This window comes from Panthera leo, chromosome C1, assembly GCF_018350215.1.
Source record: "Panthera leo isolate Ple1 chromosome C1, P.leo_Ple1_pat1.1, whole genome shotgun sequence".
Taxonomy (NCBI): Eukaryota; Metazoa; Chordata; class Mammalia; order Carnivora; family Felidae; genus Panthera; species Panthera leo.
This window is the reverse complement of record NC_056686.1, coordinates 5,736,494-5,759,223: the sequence shown is the minus strand read 5'-3', so window position 1 is coordinate 5,759,223 and position 22,730 is coordinate 5,736,494. Positions and strand designations below refer to the sequence as shown.

The 22,730-nt window shown below is 57.2% G+C and overlaps 1 protein-coding gene across 2 annotated transcripts; it reads right to left on the bottom strand.

The window, feature by feature from the left end:
- Positions 1-1,691: 1,691 nt before the first annotated feature.
- Positions 1,692-21,142, bottom strand: SLC45A1 (solute carrier family 45 member 1). Of its 2 annotated transcripts, XM_042951369.1 has the most exons (10): positions 21,065-21,142; positions 16,895-17,002; positions 15,982-16,402; positions 15,302-15,394; positions 14,599-14,823; positions 10,722-11,461; positions 8,059-8,212; positions 5,852-6,028; positions 4,554-4,759; positions 1,692-2,114 (listed from the first exon to the last, which is right to left on the bottom strand). In XM_042951369.1, the coding sequence occupies exons 3-10, from the start codon at positions 16,376-16,378 to the stop codon at positions 1,848-1,850; spliced, it is 2,259 nt and encodes a 752-aa protein (XP_042807303.1). In that variant the 5' UTR covers positions 16,379-16,402; positions 16,895-17,002; positions 21,065-21,142; the 3' UTR covers positions 1,692-1,847. The 2 variants fall into 2 exon arrangements, with proteins under 2 accessions (XP_042807303.1, XP_042807302.1); XM_042951368.1 differs by lacking the exon at positions 16,895-17,002 and having other exon boundaries at positions 21,065-21,140.
- Between the last annotated feature and the right edge of the window lie 1,588 nt (positions 21,143-22,730).

Here is a 22,730-nt window from a genome sequence, read left to right as displayed (position 1 = left end):
GGTGGAGAGGGTTCTGGGGCCGCAGCACAGGAGGCTGGAGCCGGACAGAGGCGATGGGCTTGGGAAGACGGTCAGGGCCCAGGTGGGGCACGAGGAGTTTCGAGCTGGTTGCTGAGGCTCTGGGAAGCCAGAGGCAAGGAATACACTCGGGCATGTTTATGGCTCCCCCAGCTACAGGGTGGAGGTTGGGCGGGGAGGGTAGACTGGAGACAAGGAAGCGGGCAGAGATCCTGGGCCAGAACTGGGGCCACGGAGAGGAAGGGCCTGGACTTCTGGGACCCAGAGGAGCCTCCTCAACTCCAGGGGGCAGCAGGCAGGGCACTGAGGGAGGCCTGGGGGAGCCCATGGCCCTCACGGGGAGGTGGGGAAGGTGGCCCACAGAGGGCTGGGGGTTTCACGCCTACTGTCCCTGCCTCGTCGGAAAGATGATGGGACACGTTAGCTGCCAGTAAACCCCAGACCCTCCTTGGCTGCCGGCGACGGCCCCAGGACCCTGTTGCTTTTGGGGGACTTGTGGTCCGTGTCTCCTGTGTCCCCCAAACACAGGAAGCGTGCAGTGAGGGTGCGGGGGGGGGGCCAGGCCCAGTTCTGGGGCAGCGGGCCGGTACAACGGGGACTGGCCACGACCCCCCCCCTCCCCCGTCCTGGCGCACACAGCGCCCACGGCCCGGAGAGAAGAGCCCACCCGGCTGCGAAGGGAAGGGGCCCCGGCCGCAGCTCGGGGCGTCGCGTGGTGGAGTGACAGAAGCCACGTGGCGAAGGACCTCGACACTCACAAGAAGACAGAGGCGTCCAGGTCCGTCGGCTGGAAGACGGTGGGTGCAGGTGAATGCGTCGAGTCAGGGGCGTCTGCCGCTGCAGCTTCCCGGGCCTCCCGCCTCACCCGGCATTTTACAGCCCGAGCGCTTTGGAGCCTACGGTCCCTCGAACGCATCAAGCAAGCTCCCACCTCGGATGTCGGGTATCTTCCCCTCTTCTCCGGGGCGCTGCTCCCGCGGCATCTCCAGGGAGAACGGCCCCGTCTCCCTAGCTCGCCCGCTCCCCGACCCCGTCACCCCACCCTCCTACCCTGCTCGCCTTCTCCGCAGCACTCACCGCGATCCTGGGGCACAGACCGCAGTGTGCGGCCTGCTTCTCTTCCTACATCAGCTCCGTGAGGGCGGAGACTCGCTCGCAGCTGGACCCCAGCACCTACCACTGCCTGAACACCCAGGGCACTCGATGGGCATCTGTAGGGTGGACGGATGGACGGATGGGCGGGTGGACGGGAGAACGAACGAGCGAATGAACGAACATGAGGCCTTCTGACCCGAAAGCGTCTGTCCACTCTGACTCCGCTCTGGGACGCAACGTAGTTAGATCAGGCTCCTCGCACCTCCACGCTATTGGCACGTGGGGCTGCAAAATTCTTCGTTGTGGGGGCTGTCCTGTGCCCCGTAGGGCGTTTGGGGCATCCCTGGACAGTGGCACCCACCTGGGCGGTGACAACAAAAAGACCTCGAGACCATGTTTTCGGGGGGCGGGGGGGCCTGCAAAACCGCTGCCAGCTGAGAACCAGTTACGCCTTTACTGTCCGTGAGCGACTCTCACAGCTCCCTCCCCCAGAGTCCCCATGGAGAGCAGCCCGTCCCCCCCACCCCCGCCGCCAGGCGACCTCTCCACCCCTGGGAGAGCCACAACTAGAAACTGTAGGCGTTCCTGCTGCCATTTATTGTTTTGTCACGTATTTACATTCCGCAGGAAACCTGTCCCGCGTCCGTCCACCAAGGCCTTTTGGTTCCTCACTGGCCGGACTGCTCCAGACCCCCAGGCGCAGGCTTGAGGCCAAAGCCGGGGGCTCGGGGGTGTCAGACGTTCAGCAGGAGGGGCCGGTGCTCCTCCTCGGTGGCGTCGCTGGGAGGGATTTCGTAAATGACAAACAGGGAGGAGTACAAGCAGCCCAGGAAGGACACCAGGCTAGAGAAATACATGACCCCGTTGGTGCTGCCCACGGCCGAGGTCAGCGGCCCCAGCACCAGGGACACCAGGATCTGGGCCAGGAAGTACTGGCAGCTCAGCAGGGAGATGTCCACGCCCATGCCCCGCCTGGTGCCGTCCGCACCGGACCCTGCAAACTGATCCAGAAGGAGAAACACGTCAGCGGGACACCTGGACAGCAAGGGGACCTCAGCCCCACGTTTCCTGCAGGCCCAGGGGACCCAGCGGGCTCACATTTTCCAGCGCCGACGTGCGCAGGGAGTTCAGCCAAGAGTTTAATAATATTTGTGTTCAGAGAGATGACGGCAACGAAAAGAATCCGTGACTAACAAGAGTGGAAGGGCCGTGTTCCCACAGGCCCGGGCGGCACAGAGGCTCCCTCTGGCTTGGAGATCCTGGCCTTCCCCGGCCTCTCCCGGAGAGACGGGCACTCCACGTCCCGGCCCGGCCCCCTCCCCAACCTCTGGCCGCCACGATGCCTACGCCATGCTCGGAAATACCCTCTCACGGTCGCCGTGCCTGGTCCTTTGGCGCTCGGAGGCCCCGTGGCCTCCACGGTGGGCACGTCTCCCTGCCTCCCACCCGTGCCCCCCCCACCCCGCCCCGGTGCGGGGAAACTCGCTCCTTGAGTGGGTCTGCAAGGGTGACGGTGGGAGGGGACAGGGTGGGTCCCCCGCTGCTCCCCCAGCACAGGCCACCCTCACCCACTGAGGGCAGATGATGCCACCCCCACAGACCGCTGTGCGTGCACCGCCGGGGGGGGGGCGGGGCCAGCGTGCCGGGCCCGCCTCCAGACGCGGCCGTGGTTGCCTCTGGGATATTGCCAAGCCCCCCTCCCCGGGCAAGGCTGTGTCCTCGAGGGGCTGTGGAGGGGCCCCTCGTGTGTCCTGGGGAAACTGTGGCTCCCCGTGGCTACACACGGTTGGCAAGGCCACCGTGGTGGGGAGGTCACGGGTTAGTCCCGAACCTGCAACGGAGCAGAGACTGACAGGACTGTGAGCATCTAGGAGACCCTAGAGCCAGAGTCCCAAGGCTTTGAGCAGCGCGAGGGCGGCCCGAGGCTCTGGGCGTCCCTTGCCGCCGGGTGGGGCAGCCTGGCGCCGGCAGCTGGCCCATCTGTCTTCCCAGTCAGGGGGTCTCCCTCCCCTCTTGGTCCCTTGGGTGCCGTTGGCGCCGGCTGTGGCGGCTCTGCAGGTGCCGGCTGGATGGGCTGGATGTTCGGGTCGTGCACGGGGCTCACTCTCCAGCCGTCACAGCCTCAGCCCTGCCCTGGGGGAGAGTGCAGACGGGCCACTGCCTGTCCGCGTAGCTGGGAGTCCAGCTGCTGGCGGAGAAGGGGCTGGGAGGGGCCACCGCGACTACCACCCAGAGGCCCCGGGTCTGGCCCCTTGTAGTGCCTGGGTCTCTGGGCCGATTGGACTTCTCACAAAAAATACTGTGCTCAGAGCCGGCCCCCACTGAGTTCATCAGAGACTCCAAACTCCTTACAACAACTCAGGATGCCTCCTGGGCCGGGCCTGGGGGAGGCGGCAGAGGCCCTGAATGAAAAGGGGGTGCGAAGAAACCCAGGTACCAAGGTGATCTTTTAATGCAGCATTTTAAAATCTCAAAGTTACCGCAAAAAAATCTTGGATGGGAGCATTGTCGGCCATAAGAAGGAGTGACGGACACACTGACGGGCCACGCACCTTGAGAGCCTGATGCTGACTGACAGAAGCCAGACACAGAGCCCCCGTGTACGTGATTTCGTTTACATGAAACGTCCCGGACAGGCGAGTGCACAGGGGGCACAAAGTCAACTCGTGGTCGCGGGGGCAGGGGTGGGGGTGTGCGGTGGAAGGAAGGGGGATGGCTAATGGGTGTGGGGTTTCTCTCGGGGGCGACGAAAATGTTCTGAATCGATTGTGGTGACAGTCGCACAGCTCCGTGGGTACATGGTATGCCTGAAAGGGGCGGACTGTATTGTGCGGTGTGTTCTAGCTCAGTAAGGCTGTTAAAGGAAAATCCGTGCTGAACACAACATCAACATTTTATACGAAGGCAGGGTTCGGCTTCCTTCTTTATCCTTCTGCCTCAGACTCCACCGTGGCTCGGCACGGTGCCGCGACTTACCCGGTCTCTGCTTAAAGTCCTGCTACCGCGTTCAGTGCGGGGTTTCGGCACCAATTCCCGTCTTTCGAAATACTGCGTTCTCCTATCATTGACCTCGATCCCTGAGTTTTGTGTGTCCGAGGCAAGCCCCTGCTTGCCTCACCTGAGGCCCCGGGCGAACGGGTGACCCCGAAGCCTGACACTGGAGGACGCAAAGGGGCGGGCCTCCCCTTCCTCCCTCCCCGCTGCCCAAGTACCACCACGAATGGGGCGGCTATGCGCTCAGGTCTGTGCCCTCTGCTGCCGGCCACTTGACGTTCTCAACGTGTGAACAGGCCCCTCGCTTTCACGGTGTAGCTGCTCTCAGGCTCATTTCTCGGGGTGCTCAGGGGGTTTCTCCAAGGAGCTGGGGGGTGGGGAGGGTGTGGAGGCCAGGCCCAGGCCGGCCTTTACAGGACCCGAAGCAGAAAAACGGAAGCACCTACCTTTTTGTTCTGGTAGTAATCGCACAGAAGCGAGTAGGGCAGGGTGCACAGGGTGGAAAATAAAATCCCGTAGGTTATGCAGAGCGACAGGACCACGTACAGGTTCCTGGACAGGGTGGCGAGCCCGGTCCCCAGGCCAAAGGCCAGGTAGGCAATGAAGTACAGTGTGCGGATGCTGAGGTATTCTTCTAGCTTCTCGAGAATAGCTGCGGGCCAGAAAGGAGGGTGAGCAGGGGCACCGGCCGGTGGTCCCGGGGGCTCTGCTTCCCTGGGCCACCTGCCCCCGGCCGGCCCTCCGGCTGGCAGGCAGCGTGCCCCAGGCCAGAAAGCCCGCTGGGGGGCCCAGGGTACCAACAGGGTGGTCTCGAGCCCCCCCAGCGCTGCTGCAGGGGCAGGGGTCTTGGGCCGAAGCCCCACGGGGGCCCGGGGTGCGGGACGGGGAAGTAAAACCATTCTGAGGACAAGCCCGGCCGGCGGCCCGCCTGGCACTGCCTGGAGCTAAGAATGGTTTTTGTATTTGCAAGCGGTTTTAAAAACAATCGAAAGGAGACAGATATTTTGTGACACGTGAAAATCATATGAAATTCCAATTCCCGTGAGCGCAAAGGAAGTTTTACCGGATCTCGGCCGTGAACACTGGTGAGACAGAAACATCTCGTCCGAGGTGGCTCTGAGCCACAGGGGAGGAGCCCAGGGGCTCCCCAGGGGCCACGTGGCCCGCGAGGCTGACCTCGCCCACCATCTGGGCCTTGACGGAACACGTGGGCCCACGTGGGGATGGAATTTGCCCAGGCCCCCCGCTGGGATGGTACCCGGCACCCTGCAGGGACCCAACCTGGCTTCCTACGTCCCCTGTGCCCGCCAACGCGAGCCTCAGGGTCATCTCGGCCTCTGGCCTCGGCTCTCCCCACCTGCCCTCCGTTCTCTCCTGCCTCTCCCCTCCCTCTGGACCGGTCGCCCCGAGACTCCACGTGGGAAGGGTGGGGGCGGCAGACAGCACGCCCGTCTGGGGGCGACGTCGATGTTGGGGCCTGGCCCCCACTCTGCCCTCGCTTGCGGGCCTGGCCTGTCCGCCCGCTGGCTTCCTCGGGTCTCGGTGGACACCCGGGCCCTGCCCCGCCGCCCGGCCGACCCCGACGGCTGTTCCACGACTGTGTCCCCCACACCCGGAAGCCACGCCTGCGGTTGCAGAGGCACAAGCCTCCCTCCACTCGGCGTACGACCCCGCTGAAGCCATAACTCCCATGGGGGGCCCCCCACCCCGCTTCTCCCCCCCCCCCGCCCCGGGCGGCGGGTACCTGAGTAGAAGGCGGCGCTGAAGGCGTAAATGCACATCCCCCAGCAGCCCATGGTGACGCCGCTGTTGTATTTCTGATATTGTTCCGACGTGTGCGGGGCTTTGGGGTCTCCCTGAAACACCACCTCACCCATGAAGTCCGTGTAGAAGAGCAGCATTCCCTCGAACGACAGCCACCCTGGGAGGAGGGAGGGGCTCGTGACCACCGGCCCGGACGCTGGCGTGGCCCCGCCTTTCCCCAACAGGTGGTTTTACTGATCGTCAAAGGAACACAGCGCCTTCGTCGCTTGGAAACTTAAAGAAGAAATTACCTATAGCCTTGCCACCCAGAGGTCACTTGACCTCTGTTAAGATTTTCTAAGTTCCCTTCTAGCCTTTTTGAAAGCAAATACGCATTCTTATAAAGGTCATGATCTTGCAGTTCATGGGATCGAGCCCCGCGTCGGGCTCCGTGCTGACAGCTCGGGGCCTAGAACCTGCTCGGGATTCTGTGTCTCCCTCTCTCTCTGCCCCTCCCCTGCTCACACTCTGTCTCTCTGTCTCTCTCTCAAAAATAAACATTAAAAAAAATTTTAATTATTAAAAAAACACAGCTCTGTTGCTTGAAAGATGCTATTCTGTTCTTTCTCTAAACATTATTGCCACAAGGAAAGCGACTCCCTCACTCCCTCTAAATGCCTCATCCTGTTCCCCACTCGCCTCTCTGCAAGGGAGACAAGAAAATGCCTGTGGAACCGCAGCCACAGGCATGCGAGGGGGGCATTTAACTGAGAAATGCGTCAGGAAGCGCAAATGTCGATACGGGCCCACTATTGCCGAGGAGACTGAGGGCCCCGTCAGTTTCATCTTCAGTGGCACAAGGGGGGTGGCATTTATTGGACCTCTTGAACCCCAATAATTATCATGCACAACTTCCTATGCTATTAAAATTCTTCAATAGCCCTATATTAATGGCAGCAAAATATTGCACAAGGCGGACACGCCATTAATACATTTAACCCCTCTCCTCTCCTATTGTTCGTTTATACTTCCCGCACTCCCTGCCCCTGCTTCCCAGCTTCTGGCTATTATAAATCATGCTGTAATTAATACCTGGAACATAGATTATTTTTTTCTTAAGGAGACTTCACGCCCAGCACGGAGCCCAACGCGGGGCTCCAACCCACAACCCTGAGATCAAGACCTGGGCTGAGATCAAGAGTCAGACGCTTAACCAACCGAGTCACCCAGGTGCCCCTGGAACATACATTCTTGATAAAATTTCTGAGGATGTTCTTGCAAAGAATACCAAGCCACTGGGCCACTGGGATAAAGGTTATGGGCATTCTCAACATTCTTGGCTGTTGCCGGGGCGCCTGGGTGGCTCAGGCGGTGAAGCGTCCGACGTCGGCTCAGGTCATGATCTCACGGTTTGCGGGTTCGAGCCCCGCATTGGGCTCTGTGCTGACCGCTCGGAGCCTGGAGCCTGCTTTGGATTCTGTGTCTCCCTCTCTCCCTGCCCCTCCCCCAGTCGGGTTCTGTCTCTCTCTCTCTCTCAAAAATAAACAAACATTAAAAAAAAAGATTCTTGCCTGATGCCAAATTGCCTTCTAGAAAGTCATCCTGATTTATGGCCCACGATGTTTGAGAGCCTAGAGCATCTCAAATGCTTAATCAGCCTCAGAGGCTCAACGGCCCTACAGCAAGGAGGTACCACACGGAATGAGGTGAGAGCCAGGGCTTTTTCCGTGGCGATCGGAATGCCAAGGCCGGTGGGTTCAAGGCCGGTGCCGGGCACAGGCGGGCACGTGTGAGTGTCGGCACACATGTCCATCCCGGCTCTGAGAGCAGGACAGCAGTGAGGCTCAAACGGGCTTAAGACACAAGTCCCTCCAGAGGCACCACTTCACCGTGAATTGTCCCAGGAGCTTTTGGTAACGAGAATCCGGGCTCCGTGGAGACCCCGCGTCCCGCTCGGGGGAAGGGGTGCGCCTCGATTCGGGGCTACCTGGCCCTTCCTGGAGAAAAGCCCCCTCGGGCAGCCCCACGCCACGTCCTGCCCTTGGTGGCGTCTCAGGAGTCCTGAACTCATGGGAGATGACCCCCAGCCCGGGACGTGGCGCTCTGGGAGGCCGGCGGGGGAGGGAGCGGCCCGGGCCAGAGGGCCGCGTCCCCGCCGCAGAGCGAGGCGGGGACACGGAGGCACCGGGAGGTTTGCCAAGAGCTCACCCAGGAAGTGGTTGACGCAGAGATTGCGAAGCGCCTTGGGCATGTTGCAGATGGTGACACACAGGTGCCTCATGGACAGAGGCTGCCCCGACGGCTCGCTGGAGCCCGCCAGCTCGCTCTCGTACTTGACGCCGTTCAGTAAAATATTTGCCACCTGTGGAGGAAGCCACACAAACCTCCTCAACGGAGCAGCACGTCGCGGCCGCCACGCCGAGGCGCGGATGTCGCCGCGACGAGAAAGTGAATCAGAGACACGCGCACGCGGGGGCCGTGAAGGTCCGCCTTCCCGGGCGGGGCCAGCGGAACGCCGAGCGCCGCCCTGAACGACAGGGCCCACGTCAGGCCATCTCTTCTGGGACGTGGCGCAGCCGGGAACAGAGCCCCGTGTCGGGCGTGCCCCCGCCTTGGCCCCAGGGCGGGAGATCTATGCCACGGAGCGCGAGGGAACACCTCGTCGGACGTGAAACACACTTGAAATACAAGAAATATGGGTCAGTTCAAATCCAGACGGTACAGAAGTCCCTTCTCTTCCGCAACAGCGGCGGGTAGAAGACTTCTTGCCCGGTGAGTGGGGAATCTGTTTAAAACTCTCTATCCACACGGAGGCCAAGTGAGCAGGTGCAGGGAGCGGACACGCTTACCTCGGCCCTTGGGGGGCGGGGTGGGGGGTGGTCTAGATTTCTCTCTGGGGCCCGGGAGCACCGCTCCCCCGGCAAACGGCAAACGCGCTCGCTGATCCGGTTTGCGAAGTCCTCCTGGGACGAGAAGGTGTCAACGCCACGGTCGCCCTGCCTGGGCCGCTGGTGTAGACACCAGCCGGGTGACCTAACGGTTGTGCGAGCAGCAAGGGGCGGGAAGAGACGCCCTCCCGGCTCCGGGCGGGACCTCGTGCTGCGGTCAGCTCCCGGACATTCCAAGTGGGGACGCCGAGGAGGCCAACAGCCCATGGCACCGGCCCCCCGGGCAGCCATGCCCACCGAGCTTGTCACCCGTTTCTGCCGGAGGAAGACCACTCACATCACACTCGTGCCCGCTTGAGGCTGGGCGTGTTTCTATTTAGCTCAGGATTCTTCCTCTCCTCGAAGAGCTGACTCACAAATTGTACTACACCGAGGACGGAAATAGGAGGGATTCAAGTGAGATTTTCAACCATAACTAAAGAGCTGTATCTAGAAGGCGGTTTGCATTTTTTTGTTTTGAAACAGCATAGGCTGGTCGGGGATCGACAAAAGGTCTGACCGATTGCTCCGATGTCATCCATGAACGAAGAGAACGCCCTTGACCTGGGCGATTAGAGAAATCTCTCTCTTCTGACAATAAGGGGATGTCCTGACCCTCTAGTGACTTCGGGTTCTTCGAACCTTTCCCAGATCTGGACCCTGGAGATGTGCTCCGTGCTGCCCACGGGGGAGCCTCGAGACCTCCCCTCAAGGAGGCCACGCACCTGCCCAGCACCCTGCCTCGGGGCGAGAGGACGGTCGCCCTTACGAGACGATGCAGACCCACGAAGACTGACTAAGCCCTAGCGCCCCGGAGAAGAGCAGACCAGACCCACAGGCGCACTCGAGGACTGAACAACGAAGAGAAAAGGAACGGCCGCCTCGACACGTGTCTCCAGTCCGCCTCCCCCTGAGTCAGGGAGTCCGTCGGTCCTCCCGGGCGCACAGAGGGGCCGCCTGGCCGGGGGACAGCCCCGTGTGGGTGCACTTCACGGGGACACGCAGCCCTGCCGTCAGGCGGACACGTCAGCAGGCCACGCTTCCCAGCCACCCGGCCTTCAGGACGGCCCGCCGCCCGCGCGCCCGTGCGGGCTGAACACGGTTGTACGGGGCTCCTGCCCGGGAAACTCCGAGTTCTTACTGACATTCTCGCTCACCCTTGGCACAGGCGGGCCGCGGAACTATTATGTGTCCTGGAACTGACGAAATACCTTCCTGTTATTTCAAGCAGCCTCCTCAAGACAACGGAGCCTGACGGCGGTTAAAATCCCGCCTTATCAGCCGGTGGCCCTGCAGCCGATCCGACGTGTACTAAGCACAACGCAAACAGCCTTCCGGAAGGTTCTCGGCCGGCACAGACCCTGCCGCGCGCTGCCTTTTAGAATGCAGAGTCCTGAGAGCTTCTGGGGCGGCCGGCGGAGGCCGGACGCCGGGAGAGGGACGCGGGGAGGGCCCGGAAACGCCTGCCAGGTTTTCTGTTCGGTGTCCACCTTTGCGGGAGACTGGCAGGCAGCAGGTTCGCGCCGCCAAGGTGGGGGGTGGGTGGGTGGGGGGAGCAGGAGGGGCTGCAAATGCAGATGCTCGCAACAGGCTCACCGCAGCCTCGTCCTGGCCTGGGTGGCCTTCAGGCAAACGTGGCCGCATCTCAAAGGAGTGTCCCTTTAATGGTGGCCCGTGTATTAAGCCATCGATGGGCCCGTGACAGACACCCTGAACTCCCTCGTGTGGGGTGGGGGGGGCCGGTCTCTTCACCGACGCGTGGGGCTTGTCTATTTAGATCCGCAGACCTTCTGATCCCCCCCAGCAGGGAGGGCTCCGGATGTCTTTCCAGAGCGACAATCCCTCTCCATCTAACTGGGGGCTGGGGGGCGGTGAGGGGGGGCTGTGGACAACACACAGTGACAACACACGCTGACCCGTGGTCCCCCTCACCCTGACTTTTACCTGCTGACTGAAGGTCACGTTCCTCCTCCGGCTGGTTTCGGGGCCCCCTCCTCCGGCCGCATCCGGGATGGCCAGGGTCTGGGGTCTCTTCAGGATCCCGGCCGATCGCGGTTTGGGGGCGTCCAGGGAGCCCACCCTCAGCACGTCCCCGTCGGGGCCGGCGGCCAGCGCCACCTCCCGCCTGTCCCCGAGGCCGCGGTCCTGGCGGTAGAAGCCGTCGGGGGCCCGGGGGAAGCTGAGGCTAATGGCCTGTGGCGGGGCGCTGCTGGGGATGGCCAGGTAGTTGTCGTGGCCGCCCGTGAAGCAGTCGATGAGCACGCTGTCGATGTTGGAGGTGGCGAAGGACGAGGCGAACTCGTTGATGCCGGTCAGGGAGCCGTCCCTGCTGGTGAAGCTGCCGTACTTGGGCGTCAGGGGGCTGAGCGGGGAGATGGGGCTGGAGAAGCTGGCGTACAGGCTGGTGGCCGGGTGGCAGGGGAGGGGCTCGCCGGGCCCCTCCTCGCACAGCATGGGCGGGGAGGGCGGCAGGGGGAGGCTGGGGCTCTTCATGGTGGCCTTCTTCTCGCCGGGGGGCCGCAGGGGTCTCTCGGGGATGCTGACCAGCGTGAGGACGGTGGTGATGCTCAGGGTGACCGCGGTGAAGATGTAAATGACCCTCAGCTGCCCGCCCAGGGCTCTCCCGAAGCTGGTTTTGTCCCAGTGGATGCCCCCGACCACGTACCCGAATCCTCCTCCGAGGCCTGCGGAGAGAAGCGGGGTTAGGTCCCCGGGGCCGGGAAGGCCCTCAACGGTCACGGTTCCAGACCATCATTCTGGAAGAATAAGGACCATGGTTCTTACTCAAGTTGCTTACTCGTGTGTGTGTGTGTGTGTGTGTGTGTATGTGGTGGGGGAGGGGGGATCACGTGGCCACCCTGTGTCTTGCTCGCCCGATGCCAGCATCCTCATACACGGCCACCATTAAGAGTCACCCCCAATGGTGACCGAGGACGGCCACCCTGGTGACTAGCTCTCCGGGTCAGCGGGCCACCGGGACACAACAGGGCTGCGGGAATCCGGTCCTTTCCTCTGCTCCCGCTTGCTGTATCCCAAGGCCTCCGGGAACAGGTAAAGGGCAAACTGATTTGTGCAGCACAACGTTAAAATGCAGGCAATGCCGCGTTGCAGCCGGCCCCCGGCACGGCATATACTCACCTCCAGAAAGTGCTGCTCCCCCTACCCCCCAGCTCCCCCCACGTCCCAGCGCCCCCCCGGGCCCCTTCGCCACTACATTCTGGAGCCCGTCTACTGGTTGGGAGGCGAGTCTGTTTACTTCTGCCGCTGAAGAGGAACCTGCTTCCCCGCAGCGTGTGGGCTCTCTGGCTGCCCTCCGCGTTGGGGGCAAGCAGCCACTTTTTTTTTTTTTAATTCTATTTTTAATTTATTTATTTTTTAACGTTTATTCATTTTTGAGACAGAGAGAGATAGAGCATGAATTAGGGAAGGTCAGAGAGAGAGGGAGACACAGAATCTGAAACAGGCTCCAGGCTCCGAGCTGTCAGCACAGAGCCCGACGCGGGGCTCGAACTCACAGACCGTGAGATCATGACCTGAGCCGAAGTCGGACGCCCAACCAACTGAGCCACCCAGGCGCCCCTAGCAGCCACTTTTAAATAGTAACTCTTTTTAAAAAAAAAAATTATTAATTTTTCAGAGAGAGCAGGGGAGGGGCAGACAGAGACAGGGACAGAGGATCTGAAGCGGGCTCTGCGCTGACAGCTCAGAGCCTGGAGCCTGCTTCTGATTCTGCCTCCCCCAGTCGCGTTCTGTCTGTCTCTCTCAAAAATAAATAAACATTAAAAAGAAATTTAAAAAAAAAAGAAACACAGAGAAGGAACTATTGAAAAACTGGACAAAGGACTTACATGTCTATTTAATGTCTGTTTCTCCAAAGAAGACATACAGATGGCCAATAAGACATGGAAGGATGCTCAACTTCACGAGCATTTAGGGGAATGCCAATCAAAACACAACGAGATTCCACTTTATACCCATCAGGATGGGTCGTATCAGGAAAAAAAAAAAAAAGAAAGAAAAAAACCAGAACATGACAAGTGCTGGCCGGGAGATGTGGTGACATCGGAAAATTTGTGCTTTCCTGGCAGGAGGCAAAATGATACAGCTGCCACGGGGCACAGTGTGGAGGTTCCTCGAGAAATTTAAAAGAGAAATACCGTAATTTTCCTTCCGGGTTCGTACCCCAAAGAATCGAAAGCAGGGCCTTGGAGAGTTATCTGCACACCCGTGTTCGTGGCAGCAATATTCACAGCAGCCGAAACGTGGAAGCTACCCGTGTCCATCAACGGGTGAGTGGATAAGCAAGCTACGATCTGTACGCACAACGGGATGTTATTCAGCCTGAAACGGGAAGGAAATTCTGACACCCGCTACGACACGGATGGACATTACCGGAAGTGAGATAAGCCCAAACCCCGCACTGGTCCTGCCGAGACCCCTCCAGAAGTTCCCTGGACCCACAGCCACACGGGTGTATGAATAGAGTCCGGCAGTGGCATTTTCTAGAAGAGGCGACGGAGGCCCGGACGGACTGAGCCGTCTGCCCCCGTGTCACACGACAAACAGGAGGACACCGATTGAGGCCTCCCGCCCCTCCGTCCGGGTCCCGCACGACCCCGTCTTGTCACGTCTTTCCCTTGACGCTGGCAAACACCTTCCACCTCTATTTTAACTGGGATTGTCTTAGTCCGTTTTATGTTGTAACAGGATACAGGTTTTGTATTGAGAAAGCTGGGAGTACTGATTTGTATGGGATAGTTTGATAACCAAAGAGCACCCTGAATTCCCACACTGCTCTGCGGTGAATTCTCTGGAAGTTTTCACCTGCCCCGTCGCTGAGCCCATTGGTGATAACCCTCAAAGCAACAACTTTGGCTGGACCCATCAAGGTCCCAGCTGAGGCTGAACAAGGTGAAACTCCGCCTTCTTATTTCAACCCTCAGGTGTGAACAACCGACCTTTTTGTAGTCTAGATGGTGCCATGATTTTGCAGGGTTTTTTGCTCTGTTTTGTGTGTGTGTGTGTGTGTGTGTGTGTGAGAGAGACATCACCATTTAAAATGGCCCCCACGTGTAGCGTTGATGTACTGCTGTCTCTTGTTGGTAAGTTCGAGAAAGCTGTGATGTGTCTTATGAAGAAGTGTGCGAGATGAGCTTTGTTCAGGGACGTGTTACAGGGCTGTTGGCCATGCGCTCAATGGCACTCAATCTGTGATATACATTCCAAGGGTGTCTTTAAATAGAAACACATAAAACAAGTTTAGGTATTGATTGGTTGATGAAAATGTGACCAGAGGTTCACAGGGAGCTAACCCTGTACTTTTCCTTGGGGCAGTGACTCGGTATTGGCTAATTCAGGGTTCATGGCAACTCTGTAGAACGTAACTGCTCGAACGATGAGAATAAAGTATACATAAGGCTATATACACAGTTACGCACACACATTTATAGCTGTAGCTATAGTTAATACACATATACGCATGTATCAGCATTATATATTATTACTAAAATATATCATTTGAGATATATATTTTCTTCTTTTTATTTTATTTTATTTTTGAGAGAGAGAGAGAGAGGGAGTGGGGGAGGGCCAGAGAGAGAAGGAGGGAGAGAATCCCAAGCGGGCTCCGCGCTGTCAGCATAGAGCCCGATGCGGGTTCGAACCCACGAACCGTGAGATCGTGACCGGAGCCGAAACCAAGAGTCGGCCTCGTAACCCACTGGGCCCCCAGGCGCCCCTGAGACATACATTGTCAGTCACCTCAGTGGTCATCTGCATGTGCGAGTTCAGCCCCCCGTCCCCCCGCGCTGTGGACACCTACCCGCCAGGAGGGCGTGGATGTTGAGGCCTCGGTCCTGGTCGGCGGGGCCGCACACGTCCATCATGTAGGCGTGGCTGGGGTTGTCTGCCGAGTCCGCGCTGAAGTCCACCAGCACGACCCCGCACACCGTGAGCAGGAGGCCCCACTTGTGGTTGTCAGCCGAGTCGGCCAGCGCCGCACCCAGGTCCCTGCCGTTGAGCAGGAGCGAGAGGCCCAGCAGCGCCCCTGCGGACAGAGAACCGACGTGACCGGAGGAAACGCGGAGCAGCCCGGGGCTCGAGTCGAGCATCTTTAGGGCCCCGGAGAATTCCTCTGTAATCAAACTTCAAGCAGAGCCCATCGGAAAAGTCACCCGCAGACTCACCATATATATATATATATATATATTTTTTTTTTTTTTTTTTTTTTTTTTTTTCGGCTTGGGTCGGGGTTTTTTATTTTGTCAAGCAGAGCAGGAACGACATACACGTTATTAACTCACTCTTAAAAAATCAAAGTGATGTATTCTCACAGTGACCTCGGGCCAGGCTAGGGGTGCGCCCTGCCCCCACACCCGAGAAATGATCTGTATATCCCTGCTTCGGTCACCAATGGTCTAGGTTTTGCTAAGAGGAAGCAGTTGGGGCCTTTTTTCCTTTCCTTTCCTTTTTCTTTCTTTTTTTTTTTTTTTTTTCCACTTTATTTCAATTCCAAAACGACAGACCTATAGCCAGGACAAGAATGAAAGGGCGTCTCCTTCCAAACCTTGAGGTACATCGGTCACTCCAAGCACCCAACAGTGGCTGCAGTAGGAATCCTGAAACAGAGCAGGCCAGTGGTCATTGCTGGGGTCCCCACGGCACCCTGGGCTGGACAGTGAGGGCGACTCATCACACCCCTCAGACACCTGCACCCCTGCGTCCCGGGGCAGCAAAAGAACAGACGGTAAAACTCAGAGTACATAGCCCTAAGCTCGGAAAACAAAAGACAGAGTCTTGGGAAAGCTCAGCTTCCCCCCCTACATTTTCTAGTCAGGCCCCCCCTAAGGCCCTAAGCAGCCATGACCTTCCTTGGGAATCCAAGAAATTCCAGGACCCCCCAGCCCCAAACCACAGGAAGCTTTATCGCTTGGATCCTCCAATGACAGCTCCGTGTAAGATGGTGGGAATCCTCGGGGTCTGCGAAATTCCTGTTCTGTAGTCTGGTTTCGACAGAGTCCCTTACAATATGGGGTGTGACGATGACCATACCTGTGTTCTCCCACAGCCCCAAACTAACGAGTGGAACTTAACTCTCGTTCCTCCCTTGGCCCCTGGGGACCCTCTAGCTGCTTCGACTCGGGCTTCCGGAAGCTTCCAGAGGTTTCCGGAGGCCATCCGCCATCGGGGCTGAGCTGGGGCTCACCGAGGATGGGGCTGATGAACCACACCAGACTGTAGAGCTGGTCGGGCAAGCCCATCTGTAGGAGCACGGGGGTCACATATGCCGTCTCCATGGCATAGCTGAACTCGATGCCGAAGAGAATACAGCCATTGAAAAGCAGCTCCCGGAAGGACCTCTGAGGGTGCAGGTCCCCAAAGTCCACCAGCTCGATGGGACATGGGGTGTTGGGGGGCGGGGGCGGGGAGGGACGAATGTACTTCCTCCTCTTGGGGTGTCGTTTGAAGTTGTTGGCTCGGTGGCTGATGTGCCGGGTCACGGACCCCGTGTAGCCGGAGATCTGAGACCTCCAGAAGTCCTGAGGAGCCAAAGTGGGGAGGAGAGCCTCTCCCGGAGGGGTGCCGCTCGCCGGGGGGATCATCGTAGGGGGGGCCGGTGCGAGTGCCTGCGGGGAAAGCCCGTTTGGGGGCGACGGTGACTCACCAGGGCCTCCACCACGAGAGTTGATTTTTCCAGGTGGATCCCTCCCACCACCGCCCCCCCCCCCCCAAGCTGGCACCTGCTCGTCCTTCTCATATGAGAACGGATGAGTTCACGGTGCAGAACCCTTAGAGTCAAACGCTGTGCCCCCCAAAGTAGAGCCTACTGCTTGCGGGTGATGTCACCGGGCCTCAGTTTTGACTGAGTGCAGCTCCTGCTCAGGAGACCAAAGCTGACGCTGTCCCCCTGCCCAGAGGGAGGACCCCAGCCCTCAGGTCCCTGCGCTGAAGTTCAAGGGGACCGACCCCGCCCCCTTGGCTCCACGAGGAGGAGTGGAAGCAGCCAGGCTATTTTAGGACCTGCAGCCCATTCTGGGAACTATTTTTGCTTTTCCCTGCAGGTCCCAGGGGAGCCCCGCGGCAGGGACAGGCTCGGGGCAGGACCCACCAACACACACCCTGAGTGCACGGTCAGGGGACAGTCCTTCCTTCGTGAGATGGAAAGTCGCAGCGGTCACCTTGCCTAACGCTTACGTCTACTCTTCCCAGGAGGCTGGGGCCCTTGCCTAAAAGCAGATGCATGAATTTAATTCAAGGCCTTTCCTTACAGCACCAATGGATGAGTGAATCTGTAGTCAAGTCAGGAGAACGGAGACTTTTAGCGTGTTTGAAAATGCTCTCTTTAAAGAAATAAACCAAACGCCCTGAATAGGAATACAATTTACCAAAAAAAAAAAAAAAAAAAAGTGAGGAACAAAAAGAAGCAGGGGGGTGAGAAATGGATCCCCACCCCCCGCCGCCCCCACCCATCCTCAAATCATTTTTTGGAGCAATCTTCACAACGCCCAAGCCCCAGGTAGGAGTTAGCAAGGGCGCAGCCTTCTTCCCGCTCCCTGGGGTTAGTAGCAATCTGCCACGCAGAGACCTGTTCCTGGTCATGTTCCTGGTCCTTCACTGCTTTGGGATTAATCTAGATTGTCCTTCACTGCTTTGGGATTAATCTAGATGTTGAAAGAATGGATTCCAGTATGATGACCTGTGCATTTTGGCCAACGTCAATTTTACTAAGCCTAGGGAGAGGAAGGCTACCAAAGTCGGAGGGAAAGAGGCAGATAAAAACACAAGAGGGCACCTTCTAGGATTACATCCGGCCTCTGGGACAGCTCACCCCATCTGCCTCACAGAAAAGCAACTGCCTATATTTCCTTTGAAGTCCTTCCTGAGAAGCAGGTCCCAAACTCAAGACAACGCCCCCCAACATTGACCAACTTCCTGCCAAGGACACGTGTTATTTACCAAGATAAATATTATAAGCTTTTTTTTTTTTCAAAATTACTTTTTAAAAAATGTTTTTATTTATTTGAGAGAGAGAGAGAGAGAGAGAATGAGCAAGGGAGGGGCACAGAGAGAGGGACAGAGGATCCAAAACAGACTCTGGGCTGTCATCACAGAGCCTGACACAGGATTCGATCTCACCAACAATGAGATCATGACCTGAGCCAAAATCAAGGGTCGGACGCTTGACTGAGCCACCCAGGCACCCCTTTCAAAATTGCTCTTAAGCTTTAAAAATGAGGCCCTTATTTCTGACGTTAGCTCACCGCCTTCCATCACACCGTCACTAATCCATAACTTCCTTATGAAGCTCTTCAAAATGCCTCATCACTCCAGATTTGTATCCTAGACTCCACCCCCTACCCCACCTGCTCAGGGATTATCTTCCTTCTGTTCAGAAGACACGAACAGTGGAAGTGATTTTCTTTAGAGACACCCTGGCAGGATCCAGAGCACCGTGTTAACCCACCGACCCATCCACCCACCCACTTATCCACCCAACCATCCACATGCACACCACACATCCACCCCATGGTCTTCTTTCTAATCCACGCACCCACCTTTCCAACATGCATGCACGCATGCATCCACCCTTCCAAACATCCACTCTGATCCATCCGTCCATCCATGCATGCATCCATCCGTCCATGCATCCATCCGTCCATGCGTCCATCCATGCATGCATCCATCCATCCATGCGTCCATCCATGCATGCATCTATCCACCCCTACCCATCCCCCACTCATCTACTCATTCACCCTTCTACCCATCCATTCATTCACCAACCTACCCATCTTCCCATTTGGCTGGGTACTAAGTACCAAGACACTGAGATCAGAGAGACAAAAGAAAGACAAAGCTCCTGCCCCTGAGTTGGGTGGGAAGTGGAGGGAAGGAGTTCTAAGCAGTGGGAACCACCTGTGTAAAGGAGACGTGTGTGCAACAGTTGGGCACCATGTCAGCATGGTGGGGGATGAGGCCACTGGGAAGGGATCGGCTGACGATGCAGGGCCTTGTGGCCCTGCTAAGCGACGGATTTCACACCGGGATGACGGGGACGGATATACCCAGAGACCCAGTCTCCTCTTGCCTCTGTGGCTTATCTTATGGCCTCAGAAAAATCCCACGCTATGTCCAAAACAAAAGCAGATGTACCTAAGAACCATGTAGGCAGGTAATACTTCATTAAAAACATGATCCACTTATGACAATTAAGTCAAGCTTTTTTTTGTTTTTAAAGCTAAACTTCTTGATTGTGCTCTTCCTATTCTAGCTCAGGCCCTTGGACATAGTAAATATTCCAGAAAAATCTGTCCTTTGGCCAGTCTTGCCTTTAAAAACCCAGGTGGCTGTTAGCATTCTCCGGGGCGTCACTCTCTCATTAGAACCACAGAAACCAAGCGCCCGTTGGAACACCACTTAATCAGACCATCTCTTTGAAAGTCAGAAGGAAGACCTTTGGCACAAGTGTGTGGGGAGCTTGACCCGACCCCACCCGCCCGGTCGTAGCCCCACATCCACGGCAGTGACTAACTCCCTCTCTGCCGCTCGGCCATCGCTCTTTCCTATAAGCATGTTACCCCCACAGAGTGAACTTAAGTGCACGGGCATTAGAAGCCTTGCCTTTCATTTTGGAATGAAGAACCATGGGCCACCCTGGAAGAATTTCAGATTCAAACCGCATATGGTAGAAGCATATTTTTGAAAAGCGGAGACTGTTCAACCTTTCTTAGAATGAACTCTGTGGATAACCCATGTCTCTACCTGTGAGGTGACCACTTCACCATCACCTGCCCGCCACCCCCAGCTTTAAAACACAGCCTGCAGCCTGTCCTAGTGAAAGGGAGACCCTAACACCCCTGCCTTACCGCCCACCCCCGGCATCTAAACCAGAAATGAAACCTGGACTTGAAAAAGTCTTCCCTGATTTTCAAATTTTGGGGCCAACGTTACTATTTTCATTTCAAAACTACATTTACTAAACGCTGTCCGTGAAAGTTCATTCTAAGAAGAATGTTTAAAATTAATTTTTGAATGTTCTAAGAAATGAAAGTGAAATTTAAAATAATGAAATAGAATTTTGATACGTGAATACCAATATTTACCAATCTTGCCATCTCGATCACATTATATGAGCATTCAGTCCAAAAAAAATCTATATGTCTATACTTATATCTATATGTCTATGTCTATATCTATATCCTCTCCCTGGACCCACAAAAGTTATATACTGGGCCCACTGTGCTTCTAGAATACAAAGGATGTTTCAAGTAATGAATCCCTCAAACTGTGGAATGGGAAGATTAAGTGGCAAATGATTCAGAAACATAAACAATGCCCATGCCATTTGAATGCTGAAAGTTACCCTACTATGAGCCAAATGATTTCCTCATTTCTTTCTCCTCTTCTTTATCTGACACAGGTTTCCCGCCTGGGGTCACACGGGGCCACATCCCTTCCCCGCTCTCCCTTCTGCCAGTTCTCAAAGTTAATACTTGAAGGAACCATCCCCAGGCCAGCAAAGGGCTGCGTGGACCCAGGGGGTGTATTTAACGAGCTGGTCACTGAATTGCGGCCATTCCTCACTTTTGCTCTCTGGAATTCGGCCCCTCCCTGACAACCAACTGATCCAGAAACCCCTGGTCAGGTGCACGCCGAACTTGGGTTTCATTAGCACCTGATTCTCCTTCCCTATAAAAGCTGAAAAACATAAACATTATGGTAACCCCAGAAATAACCCGAGAAGTTTATTGATGAGGTTGGAATGAACTGAATTGCTGTAAGCCTCCTGTTTCAACCGTGGCAAGAAAGCAGAAACCCTGGGCCGTAAACTCATCATAAACTCAATCCTGGGATGCTGACAGAGGTCCTCCCATCACCCCCTGCCAGCAGGAGGGTTCAGCCTCGGGCGGGAGGCAAACCGGAAGCTGATGACACCTGCCCAGGTGACCCGGGATCAGGCCTCCGGCACCAATAGGCACCGCGCAAGCCTGGGGCAGATCCCAGCGTGTGCCAGGGTGGAATCAATCCTGTCACCCAGCGGCCGCCCTCCTCTGGGCCGGGGGTTCCGCACCCAGGGCGGGGGCGAGGCCGGGGCTCCCTTTACAGGTCAATCAATTAGGCATCAAGGAAGAACAAAGGTCTCCGTGCCAACCTCCAGCCCCAGTCGTGGCACTGTGACCACCCGGGGGTCGGGGTGGTGGGTGGGGGGGGGGGAGGGGGTGGCCTACGCCGCGTCGCTCCGGCGCAAAGCCCGGCAGCTGTGCGGGGGGCGCGGGAGGAAATGGGGGTACCTGCGGCTCGAGACAGGAGGCATCCCCTTCCGAGGCCGGGCTCCCGCCTGGCCCGCGCGCAGCTCGGGTCCCCGCCCGGCAGCCCCCGGCCCGCCGCTGCGGCTGCAGCATCACCCCGCGGGGCGGGGCCGTGACGTCACCCTGCATCCCGCGCCGCCCGCGGCCCCGGTACCCGCAGCGCGTCCTTAAAGCGGCACCGCCCCGCCTCGGCCCGCACCCCTCCCGCCGCCGGGAAAGCCCCGGGCCCTCCACGCGGGAGAGTACGATCTCAGTTTAGGAACGGGTTGGTGGAAGACGGAGATGTTAACACGATGTACTGCAATCTCTTCCTAGGCCTACGAGGGCTTCTTTTTATTATTATTACTGTTATTCATGATTATTTTATAGAACACACACTCATGTTGGCTGATCCTTGAAACCACCGGGTGCTGCAGGCGCTGTGCCCACTGCACAGAACGGGTAAGTCGGTCCCGCCTGCAACTTCTGTGCTGCATTCCCCTACGCCCTTAACTTGTACCAGGGCCTTCTCCGCGTCGCGGTTCTAGGGACTGGGGTCACAGCGATGGCCAAAACAGACCAAAGTTCCTGCCCCTGTGGCGCAACATCGTGGACAGGGAGAGCCACATTAGTCAAGACCAATATCGCACGTCCGTGATGTGCCAGAAAATGGTAGCTCCCCAGGGAAGGAGCCGGGGACTGTGGGGCTGGGGAGGGGGCCCTGTTGCCGGCTTCTTTTAAGTTTTAAATATAATTGGCCGTCAAGTTAGCTAACATGCAGGGTATACAGTGTGCTCTTGGCTTCGGGAGTAGACTCTCCTGGTTCACTGCTGATATACAACACCCAGTGCTCATCCCAGCAAGTACCCTCCTCGTGCTCTTCACCCATTTTCCCGGCCCCCCCAAACCCCGCCCCCCCATCAACCCTCAGTTTGTTCTCTGTATTAAAGAGTCTCTTACGGTTTGCCTCCCTCTCTGTTTGTAACTGTCTCCCCCCGCCCCCCGCCCTTTCCTTTCCTCCATGGTCTTCCGTTAAGTTTCTCAAATTCCACATATGAGTGAAAATATATGATATCTTTCTGTGACTCACTTTTTTCGCTTAGCATGATACCCTCCAGTTCCATTTTTAAAAAATTTTAACATTTATTTTTGACAGGCAAAGAGAGACAGATCATGAGTGGGATAGGGGCAGCGAGAGAGGGGGACCCAGAATCCGAAGCAGGTTCCAGGCTCTGAGCTCTCAGCACAGAACCTGATGCAGGGCCCGAACTCACAAACCATGAGATCATGACCTGAGCCGAAGTCAGACGCTTAACCGAATAAGCCACCTAGGTGCCCCTTTATACCACATCTTCTTTATCCATTCATCAGCTGATGAACATTTGGGTTCTTTCCATAATTTGGCTATTATTAATAGTGCTGGGATTTTATATAAGGTTGTTCATGAGTCCTTACCTAGAAAGTGACATTTGAGGGGAGACCAGGAGGAGGCAAAGGGGATATTAATGCTGGCATCTGGGGAGAAGGTCATGCCAGGCAGAGGAAAGAGCAGGTGCAAAGGGCCTGGGGTAGAAGTGAGGCAGTCTGAGTCAAATAATGATAGAGCAAATAATTACACAGCCTGTAGTGAAATTATAACCACAGAAAATACTATAAGGGGAAGCATGTG

Bases quoted from the DNA above. Each gene is read 5' to 3' on its own strand.
- SLC45A1 (XM_042951369.1), bottom strand. From the start codon at position 16,378: ATGATCCCCCCGGCGAGCGGCACCCCTCCGGGAGAGGCTCTCCTCCCC. The intron at 14,824-15,301 runs GTCTGTCGTTTT...CTCTGTCCGCAG, and splicing joins CATTCTTGTCCTGGCTATAG to GGGCGCTGCTGGGCCTCTCG. The intron at 6,029-8,058 runs GTGAGCTCTTGG...CCCTCCTCCCAG, and splicing joins CTGCGTCAACCACTTCCTGG to GGTGGCTGTCGTTCGAGGGA.